This window comes from Cucumis melo, chromosome 11 (assembly GCF_025177605.1).
Source record: "Cucumis melo cultivar AY chromosome 11, USDA_Cmelo_AY_1.0, whole genome shotgun sequence".
NCBI classification, from domain to species: Eukaryota; Viridiplantae; Streptophyta; class Magnoliopsida; order Cucurbitales; family Cucurbitaceae; genus Cucumis; species Cucumis melo.
Window position 1 is genome coordinate 14,580,672 of NC_066867.1, and position 11,790 is coordinate 14,592,461.

Below are 11,790 nucleotides of genomic sequence, written 5' to 3' on the forward strand. Positions count from 1 at the left end.
TTTATTTTAAAAAGGAATCTGAATTTTATTACTGTCTGACCTATCGAAAGGAATTGTTTTGACCCAACATATTATCTATTGAGACACAAGATGTTTATATCACATGCTCTAAAAATAATTATAACAAATTAGGATAATACTTGAGTTGTAAAGATGTTCATAAAAAATCCCCACTCCCTAGACATTCTTCGTCTAACCTTTTAAATGTTTTGTTTTATCCCTCCCCCCAGGTAGTGAAGTACATCCCATATCGAACTTGCCACCTTGATTGCCTGACGTGCGCTTTTGAATGCATCACTTGGTAGTGGCCACTGTCAAATCGCATGTAGAGTTAGGCAAAAGGAGTCAAGTTTGTTATTTTAATAAACCTTCTGTTTTGAAATTGAGAAGGATTGTACTCATGTTTAATGTGCTTTTGATTCACTATCAATGAAATCCTTGTGTTTTGTAATTAAACCATTTCATGTTAAATTTCGACATTCATCTAACTTTCTTACTAGGCATTCTATGATTATCTTGCAGAGAGATACAGGTAGAATGTTTAAGCGGTCACGTCCTTCCTTAATCGCATGAAATGGCTTCTGGTGAGGTGTGATAAGTTGGTATCAGAGCATAAGTTATTGAGAAAAAAGGTCATAGAATCATGCATTTAGAGTCATATGAAAGTATGGATGTTTAAACATATTGATGCGTTATAGAAATCATGGCACCATGAGGAAGGCCAACGTGGGGCAAGCAAATAGTAATAGATGTTCCAGCTACTAGAAGCGCATCCTATAGGGCAAAACGTGGAAGAAGACATGTTTAACCGCTTTGTCCAAAGAGTAGTCGATCATTTTATGCCCTCAAACCCCACTGTAGACAAAAGGTTTAGCATTAAGAGGTTGAAGAGGTTGGGGGCAACAACCTTCGAGGGGACCACTGACCCAGTGGATGCGAAAAAGTAGTTGAGTTTGATGGAAAATGTTTTGGAGTAATGGAGTGTCCTGAGGAGAAGAAGGTAAAGTTATATTTCTACAAGTTATCAAATCTCAAGTCTAAGGATCAAAACATAGAATTATTTGAGATTATTTATAACCCGTTTTGAGATTATTACATGGACATGTGTCATAAATAATCTCAAAAAGGGTCTGTCCAATTCTTATTCTCTAATAAGAAAATATGATCATAATTTATGTCTCTACATATGTAATCACCATATGATTGTCAATTATAACTCATACTCATCCTAACTTATTATTGTTCCCACAATAATAATTAATTTGGGACATTTAGATTCTAATAATGGTGAGCCGATGTCATTACTACTTAAAGGAAAATAAACTTTCTTACCAAAATGGAAAATAACTAATTTTCATAATCAAAACCTCAAGTACTTATAAAAATCATAAATAAATTAATGTATGTAGAAATAAATCCCTAAAATAAAATCCTAGCTCGAGCCCTATATAGTTTTAAAAGAGTAATAATGAAAATGCAAAAATACTGAAATCAAAACTAATAACATAACGACGGAAGCAAAATGTTCCGTATGGCATGCCACGGTCACTTCTTGTCATTCGCCAGCTTTCCTCTACCTCTACCTCTACCTATACCTCTACCTTTGCCTGGAAGAAATTAAACATTTAAAGAGTGAGTATAAAAATATACTTAGTAAGGGACCTACTACTAGTCCTGCTAGGTGTCTGTTAACTTTCTATTAGAGTATTGTAAAGTAGTATCCCTAAACTGGTGCATTCTCGAACACGCGCAATTTGTGATCCTGTAGGAACATCTCTGGTCTTCGCTGAACTCAAAGGAACACCTAGGACAAAACTAGTCTTCGGTGAACACAAAGGAACACCAAAGACAAACTGGTCTTTAGTGAACTCAAAAGAAACACTAAGACAATCGAGCTATTAGTGAACCCTTTGAGTCACTCATATACATATCATCTCATACTCGATTGGTGATCCCATCGGACTACATAGTCATAAAAAGGTGGTGATCCCGAGGGACACCCATGTGGGTATGACTCTAATAGATAAAATTAACTGAACACCCTATCCATAGCATGTAGCATAAACTAACATCATAAGCATGACATGAATATTAATCTTAACGTTCTAATTCATGAGATTTCATTCATTAACATCATCGATTATCATCATCAACATAACCCAGTCATAACTACAAGTCATCATCATCATCAACATAAACTTAGTCATAATTATCAGTCATCAATACATTATGCATTTTAACTACATCAATGCATAATGGAAAATTACATGTAAGCTCTTACTTCAATTCGAAGGTCTAGTAGGAGAATCTCTTATCTGGAGATTAGCTTCATACATACATACATACATACATACATACATACATACATACATACATACATACATACATTTAATTCAAAACTTAATTATCAGTTGTATGTATGTATGTATGTATCCTAAACAATAAGGGTAAAAATATACTAAGTTCAATAACTTAATTAACAGTTGCTTAAGGATCCAAAACTCCATTTAATTCAACTTACCCAAAGTTGAGGTCGAATCCAATTCCACCTTAAATTTAGGAAAAATCCCACAGCACCAACTCCCAATTTGGTCTAACTAGTCCTTTATGAAAAATAATCCAATCAAATCAAAAATTAAATTATTTAGGGTCCAAACTAAATCTTTGTTGGCCATTAACCAAAACCCAATCAAACTTACCAAGAAAAAAAATATGGATTTTCATTCATAAAAGCAAAAAATCAGGACAAATGGGAACCGTTAACTCAAAATAGGTAGGAAAATAACCAAAAATAGGCTTGTGGCTTGGCGAAAGGGACTTGGCTCGACGGAAGGCAGAAGGCGACTAGGCAGCTCGCGTAGATGGCTTTTGCAGCTTGCAAAGGAGAAATGGCTCAGGCGGACGGCTTGCGTGGCTTGGGCGGATAGCTAACAAAGAAGCATCTCGGGTTTGGCTTGGCTAAAGCACCTATGCAGCTCGGCTTATAAAAGGCACAACTCGATTGATGCAGACGATCGGCTAGCGGTTCACGAAAAGCGACTAGCGTGATGGATACGAACCGACTGCGATGCTTAGTGGCAGATGACGGTGGAAACGTGGCGAAAGGCAGACGACTAACGAGACGGGCAGCAAAGAACCAACGGACGACGTGGTCGTGAATGATCGTGACGATGGGCTTGCGACGTGCGACGTGCGACGATCAACTTGTGGCTTGCAGCAGTCGATGACAGGAAGAATGGATGGCTGCCAAACGAAGAAAGGTGGTAGCAACGACAGACTTGATTGGAGCTTGAGAGGTTAGGGTTTCTTTTGTGAGGTTAGGGTTTCCCCATGAGGCCTATTTAAACAAAAATAATTATAATTATTATTATTTTTTTTACATTTACTTTTACTTTTTCCTTATTCTCTCAATCTTTTCCAAATAAACCAATCATCTCTTTCTCTCACTTCATTTAAAACCAATAAAATATATCTTTTTTTAAACTCAAATATTTTCTCTCTTCAATAACTCTTTCCATCAAATCATCACCTTTGTCTTAAAATAATTATATCTTTTCTCGAATAATATAATTATTCTTATCCTTTCCACAATTTAATTAATTATATATACATATATAATTAATTATAATTCCCTCAACTTCACTAAATATAAATCGACCAAAAGTTTCAAATTTCAAAACTAGTTAATTAATTTCCAATAATATCTAATTAATTTTAATTTCTCTAAAATCAAATAATTTCGACAACTAATTCAAATGACACCCAAAATAATTTCAACATGGTCAAAATTAAACTTAAGATAATTAAAATTACCTTATTTTAGGGCATTACAATCTTCTCTCCTTTGAGAAACTTTTGTCCTCGAAAGTTCTAATCCTTGAAAAACTCGGGATACTGGGCTCTCATGTTGTCCTCTCTCTTCCATGTGGCCTCTTCGACTTCGTGGTTTCGCCAAAGAACTTTAACCAGTATAATTCCTCTATTACGGAGCATCTTGACCTCTCTTGCCAAAATCTCAACAAGTTGTTCCTCATAACTCAAGTTCTCATTAATTTACAATGGTTCAAAGTCAGCTATATGCGTCGGGTCTACTACATACTTCCTCAACATAGAGACATGGAATACATCACGAACTGCAGAAAACGATGGAGGCAATGCCAAACGATAAGTTACAAGGCCAATTCGCTCAAGTATCTCAAATGACCCTACAAAACGTGGACTTAACTTTCCCTTCTTTTCAAATCTCAAAACACCCTTCATTGGTGCTACCTTCAGAAAAACCATGTCTTCTACATCAAACTCGAGATCCTTACATTGTTCATAAGTGTATGGCTGCATTGGTGGTCTGAACTAGATTAGGTCCTAAAATTCTCTTCTCACCAACCTCACCCCAACAAACAGGAGATCTACAACACCTACCATAAAGAGCTTCAAACGATGTCATGCGAATGGTAGCCTGATAGCTGTTATTATAGGTGAACTCCATCAAGTGCAATTGAGAGTCCCAAACTCCCTAAAAACTCCAACATACAAGCTCGCAGCATATCTTCCAAGATTTGGTTTAAACGTTCTGTGTGACCATCGATCTGAGGGTGAAATGCTATGCTGAAATCTAACCTCTTGCCCAGGACAATCTAAAATACTTTCCAAAAATTTAAAGTGAAATGAGCATCTCTGTCAGAAACGATAGATACAAGCACTCCATGTAGTCTTACTATCTCAGTCATATATAACTGTCCCCACTTACTGGGAGTATAAGTGGATTTTCCTAGAATGATATAGGTTGATTTCGTGAGTCTATCAACAACTACCCAAATCACTGTATAACACTTCAGGGTTATAGGCAGTCCTTTAATGAAGTCTATAGACACACTCTCCCATTTCCAGCCTGGGAAACTCAAGGGTTGTAACAAGTCTGCTGGCTTCTATCTTGGTGCCTTCACCTGCCAGTACACCAAGCATCTACTAACGAAATTTACTACTTCTCTCTTCATATTTCACCGCCAATAAACTCGCTTCAGGTCTTGGTACATCTTTGTACTGCCAAGATGCATAGAAAATGGAGAACTATGGGCCTCAGTCAAAAGCTCAATCTTGCTGGAACACATAAACGCCTCTCAAACGTAAGTCCATCATCAGAGGAATTGGAGAACTCCTCATCTTGCCCTACTTCTGCTAGGCAACGCTTCTGAACTAAAGATGAATCATTTAACTGAGCAACAATAATCCTCTGTCTCAAAGTCGACTGCACCGACAATTGAGCCAATTGTGAGGTAACTTCCCCTACTAAATCTGCAATCTTAGCTCTCACAAAGTCTCTAAGCAAAGGGGCCTGCTTAGTAATAAGTGCTGCTGAATGTAACACCTTTCTACTAAGCGCATCAGCTACCACATTCGCCTTACCTAGGTGATATAGAATCTCACAATCATAGTCCTTTACCAACTCAAGTCACACAAAATATTTACGGCCAGTGTAACAAAATCAAAAACCCCATTAAGCATGTAAAATATTTTCATAAATTCTACATTTGCCGTTGATATTGCGGACGATTCATCACTTCTCTTTCTTCTTCTTCTTTGCGATTTATTCATCTTCACTTTCAGACTTCTTCAGCTCCTCTTCTAGATTTTTCTTTCTTCTATTTTTAAATTATTTATTCTTTTGTTTAAATCTCAAGAATATTCATGATCATTTAAAAAGAATATTGAACTTCATCTTCCTCATATTCAAGAATATAAAGATTGTTTAAATATCACTTTGACATGATCTAAATAATTGCTTACAAAGTCATCACGCTCGTTTAATATGGTTAACACGATTGTTTAGGTTTGAAGCCCTCATCCGATTGTTTAAAAAGAACTACACGATCGTGTGGATATTTATCTAAACAATCGCTTACCTAGTCAACACGATCGTTTAGCATGATCAGCACGATCATTTAGATTTGAAGTTCTTTTTCCATCGTTTACACGCTCATGTGGATACGATGTAAACAAGTGCTTAGCATAGTCAAAGTAATTGTTTAGCATGGTCAACATGATCATTTAAATTTGAAGCATTTATTTCTATCGTTAAAAAGAACTACACGATCCTGTTGATAATATCTACACGATCAACACGATTGTATATCATTTTCTACACGACCACGTATCATGATTGTTTAGAATAAGAATTACACGCGCATGTGTGGTCGATTAATCGCGTGTTGACTAGGGTATTTTTGGTATTTTTCATTATGGACTTTTCTATTTTTAGAAGTGTTCTATACAGTATAAATATTTTATCGGTTTTTTATATTTTTCAAAAACCCCAAAAATAAAATGGCTTAATTAGAAGTTATTTGTTTTCTAATTTTATTTTAAATATGACTAAATATTTAGAGAGAATAAGGAAAAAGAATGAAAGGTTATTTTAAATGATAAAAATAATTTATCTCGTCTTCATTAGAGGCAAGTGTTTATCAAATAGTAGAACATTTTTTACTCTATACATTTTTTTAATAATATACTTTTCACTTTGGTAAATTTTGGTTTTTTTTTTAACAAATTTTTTGATCTTTGAGTTCTAAAAAAGCGACCAGATGTTCATATTTTAAAGTATAAGAACAGTAACAAACCATGCGAAATGTACAAAGATCAAATTTTGAAGAATTAAATAAACAAAAAAAAAATACGAGAGGCAATATTTAAAACAAATTTTTGAAAGGAGCATTTAAACATAAATTTACATAATGAATAAAGTTGCTAATTTTGAAGGTTGAGGGACAAAATTGTTAAATTTACGAAAGTTTGGATACACTTAGGTATTTTGAATTCAGATTAAGTATCAAAAGAAGGTATATATTTATATATGGTTAATTTTCATAAATATAGAAAAACACCAAATATTTACGGCCCATATAACAAAATCAGAAAGCCCATAAAGCCAACCATTTTTTAAAATATTTCAAGTTTTCCTTCCTTTCCATCTTCTTTCTTCTCTTTTTGTTCTGCAATTTTTTTCTTTTATTTTGTTTTCAATCAATCATAAATCATCAAATATAAATTGGTACACGATCTGAACAAAAATCGTTGGATATTGGTTTAGATTTGGTATACCAAAACTAACACATATAAAAGATCTTGAAAAAAATTCACGTACGGATTTAGGTAGCCAAATTTAAACGATCATGTACTAAAGAATTTTGGAAAAATTCGTTCAGATTTAGGTAGCCAAATCTAAATGATTGTTAGCCAAATGTAAACGATCGTGTACTAAAGAATCTTGAAAAAAGTTGTTCATATTTCGGTAGGTAAAATTAAACGATCGTGTAGCCAAATGTAAAAGAACAATCTTGAAAATAAAAAAAATTTAGATTTTGGTGATCGTGTACCAAGAATCTTTTTTAAAAAATCGTTTAGATTTGGGTAACCAAAATTAAACAATCCTGTAGCAAAATCCAAATGATCGTATACCAAAAAATCTTGAAAAAGAAATCGTTTAAATTTGAGTAGACAAATATAAACGATCGTGTAGCCAAATCTAAACGATCTTGGGTACAACATCGTGTACCAAATAATCGAGTGTTGACGGAGACATTTTTGGTATTTTTTGATTGTGGGCATGTTAACTTTTTTCGTTTTCGAAATTGTTCTATACAGTATAAATATTTTGTCGTTTTGTTATATATTTCAAAAAACCCTCTTTTATAGTTTTTTGTCTTGCTTTCTTACTAACTACGTAGCCAGAAATTGTACCGATGTATGCTTAAACTAATTTCATACGCAATAATCTATCGATATGAGGAAATTAGTTTGTGAAGATTAACAAAAAATTTATCAAATGAGGATCCTAATTAAGAATATTTCATAATATCAATTTATGTGTTCTTCATGTGCCATACATATGCATGGAAAAAAAGATGAGTGAAAAACCAAGTTTGAAGCTAAATTTATTAAAAGTCAATTAGAAGAATAACAATTTTAAAGTTGTCATTTCGAAAAATAGCAAAACCCCCTTTTTTTTTTCAAAAATGGCAAAATAAAAAAAATACAATAAATAAGAATTTGCCTAAACCCAAAATACCCCTACACACATAGAGTGTAAGCTACTTTCTTAAGCTAAAATAAAATAAATACACTTTAATAAATGTTGAAACATCATTATAGCTACATACTTGTCCAATCAAAATTAGAACCCTTCATCTCCATTTTCTAGACCCGTTGCAATGATCTTCATTTTTCATTTTTGTTTTTCGATTCTCCATCTTCCATTTTACGATTCTCCATCTTCCTTCGTCTCCTTTATTCTTCAAGCGAACAAACCCTAATCTTTCCACCTTGAAGAGGGCAAACCCCCTCCCTATCAAAAGTAGTTTACGAGGATATAAGTCAAGCTTGTAGGTAGGTAGCCTCCTCTTCATCTTTGGGGCGTCCTACGAAGCTTATCTCCCACCACCCATGGGTTTCTTATTTGACCTTTATTTATGAAGTAGAATAAGAAGCGAAATAAGACCGATCCGAGTTGGGGTCGGTCGGTCTAGTCTTGTTGGAAGAAAGAGAGAAAGAGAATCAGAATGCCCTATGAATCAGACCGATAGCGGCCCTCCCTTTTGCAAGTTACCATTCCATTTGAAGTTTCATTTTCATCTTCAATTTCATCGACCATACATTTTCAAGAAGAAGAATATAAACATTTGAAGCATGTAAATACTATCTTCATTTTCCATCTTCCATCTTTGATTTTAAAATCTACAACCTACAATCACGCTTTGGGGTGGAAGAACAAAAACCTTCACTTGGAAGAACAAAGATACAAAAATTGCATCTTATTTGTCTCTTAGGGAAATTTTAGCGATTTTTTTAAAAATTATTTATATTATTTAGTTAATAAAATGTAGATAAAATTTGAAAGATTTTATCCAAAAACACAATATCTTAGCCTGTTTTGTTGTAAAAAATTAAAATTTTAAAAATAAATTAAGATCTTAATATGAAAATTAATTTTAATTTCCAAATTAAATATTCACATTTAGAAAATAAATTAAGATCTAATAAGAAAACTAATTTTAATTTCTAAATTATTAAGGGTCTAAAGATTCAAGGTTATTTTGAAATTAAAAAAAAAAAAAAAAGAGATTTAGCCAATAAAAAAATAATAATATGGTTATTTTTAAATAAAAAAATGAATAAAGTTGTTTTAATCTTCAACAAAATTGTTAAATCCTGAGATATTAGGAAAGTTGTTATGATAGTGGTTGTATATCTTATTAACATGTCAAAATTAATTACAAACTCATAAATGTATATTACCAATTAATTACACTGGAGAATTTTTTTATAAGAACACATATATTGAAATAATTACAGTTCATGAGTATGAGTATTTTGGTATTGTATAAAATACCATGAATGTGTGACACTTTGAAATCATGTTAGTTGATATGTTATTTCTTCAATCACATAAACATCCAATTATAGACATCAAACCAATATTGATAGAAATTATAATTTAATTAATGTTATTCATTCATACAACAAGGGAAATGAATTAAAACCAGAAAACTATTGCATTAATTGTGTTTAGAAAGACTTTTAAAACAAAATATCTTCATTTAACTGAATAATATTAAATAAATTATAATTTCTAAACACAATTAATGGTACTTAACTAATTATTTATATATGCACACAATGCTATATTTTAAAAATAAGTTAATTTGAATTTAATAAGAAACATTGAGAAACAAATAGACGAATTCTCACTTAAACAAAAAGGGCATGGAAAAATAAAATTGATAAAAGAAATAATAATTTGGTTATTTTGAAATTCGAAAAACTGATGAAAGAAATAATAATTTGATTATTTTGAAATTTAAGTAAGGATATTTTGAAATAAAATCAATGGTTGAGATTCTCCCAAGTTCAAAATAATAATTTTGTTATTTTGATATAAAATCTATCGTTGAGATTCCAATTTTGAAAAATAATAATTTTGTTATTTTGAATTCAAACAAGGTAATTGGTAAACAAATCAATGGTTAAGATTCTCGAAATTCAAAATAATAATTTGATTATTTTGAGATTCAACCAATTAATGTTATTTTAATATAAAATCTATCGTAGAGATTCTCCAAAATGAAAACAAATAATTGGTTATTTGAAATTAGTAAGATTGGATAAAGTTGTTAAAATGTTGAATCAATTAGTTGAGTTCCAGGATATAAGTTACTATATCTTTACTACGTTAACATACATTAAATACAATGTAGAGATAAAATAATTACAGTTAAAAAATGTAGGTATTTTGGTATTTCATAAAATACCATCCATGTGCAAAAAATGTCATCTACTAAAAATCAAAAGAAAAAATGGTTTTGACATTTTTCAAAATGACCCCTAAAAAGCATGTTATATCCGTTATTATTTCATTTATTTATTAAATGAACATCATAATTAACAAGATTTAATAAAATCAATTGAAGAAAAATATTTATTTCAGGTAAAATATAATATATATAAAGAAAGAATACTTAATTTAGACAAAAAAAAAAAAAAAGCTAATAATAACACATATTATGATAGTCTGCACTCAAATCTTAGGCTCTATATTTCAATTTTACAATAATTTAGGATATATTTATTTTGAAAAGGGTTTATTTTTCAAACATATAATATACCAGAAAAATATTTATGTTTTATAGAACAATATTGAAAACGGAAAGGCCCAAAAGCCTACAATGAAAAATACAAAAAATGCTCCAATCAACATACGATGAATCGATCACATGCATGTGTGTAATTCTTCTTCTAAACAATCATGATACAAGATATTTGTTCAAGATCGTGTACTAAGATTTTTTATATTTTGTACACGATCTTGTACCATTATCGTTTAGATTTTATATACGATCATGTATCAATATCTAAACGATTTTTGTTCAAGATCGTGCACCAAGATCTTTTATACCAAAATCGTTTAAATTTAGTACATGATCATTTGGATTTAGAAGAGAAAATATGTGAAAGATGAAGAAGATCGTTTACCAACATAGAAGTGAAAAAAAAAAGATGTAAAAAAAAGAATAATAATAATCATAGAACAATGATCACGATTTCAAAAAAAAAAACATAAAAGAAATATTGTAGAAGAAGAGAAGGAAGAAGCAAAAATCGAAGCCGTGCGAAATTCAAAAACGACAAGGAAAACATGGAATATTTAAAAAAGAGGCCGATTTTGTGGACTTTTTGATTTTGTTAAATGAACCATAAATATTTTGGTATTTTGTAATATTTATGAAAAATTACCATTTTTTACAATTACATATGAAAGCTGAAAATAAAAATAAAAAAAAAAAAGTCTTAACAAATACATTTTATATTTCAGAAAGAAAAAACAAAATTAGTTACCAAGCTTTTGCTTTTAGTAAACAGAAATTAAAAAACAGAAAACACAAAAACAAAATTTGAAATTTACCCGTAACCTTAATTTCTATTTTGATAATATAACCTAGTCTCTGTAACTTAAAACACACTTGATTCCGTCTTTACCGATGATCTATACACAAAATTTCATTACAATTTAATAATACTTTTCATGGCAGTGTTACGACTTCAAAACAAGGGGTCTAAATTGTTCCATATTAAATATGGGGCAATATTTTATTAAAGATTGCAACCTGTAAAAATGTGGAACAATCCTGGGAAGCTAATTACTGAATATGGTGAACCGAATTGAAGTCTAACATTACCCCACCCTAAGGAAAATGTTCACTTGAAACTAACGAGGTCAGAAAAGAACTTAACTTCATG

The 11,790-nt window shown here is 31.4% G+C and overlaps 1 protein-coding gene across 1 annotated transcript; it reads right to left on the reverse strand.

The window, feature by feature from the left end:
• Positions 1-3,870: 3,870 nt before the first annotated feature.
• LOC127143925 (uncharacterized) lies at positions 3,871-8,190 on the reverse strand. Its single transcript, XM_051079227.1, has 5 exons — positions 8,157-8,190; positions 5,099-5,403; positions 4,385-4,513; positions 4,126-4,269; positions 3,871-4,029 (listed from the first exon to the last, which is right to left on the reverse strand). Exons 1-5 carry the CDS (start codon positions 8,188-8,190, stop codon positions 3,871-3,873), a joined length of 771 nt encoding a protein of 256 aa, XP_050935184.1.
• Positions 8,191-11,790: the final 3,600 nt, after the last annotated feature.

Excerpts from the sequence above, each read along its gene's own strand:
- LOC127143925 (XM_051079227.1), bottom strand. The coding sequence starts at position 8,190 with ATGGAGATGAAGGGTTCTAATTTTGATTGGACAA. Across the intron at positions 4,270-4,384 it reads CTCCTGTTTGTTGGGGTGAG|GTAGCACCAATGAAGGGTGT; the intron begins GTTGGTGAGAAG and ends GTTTTTCTGAAG. Across the intron at positions 4,030-4,125 it reads CGTTTTCTGCAGTTCGTGAT|GAACAACTTGTTGAGATTTT; the intron begins GTATTCCATGTC and ends TTGAGTTATGAG.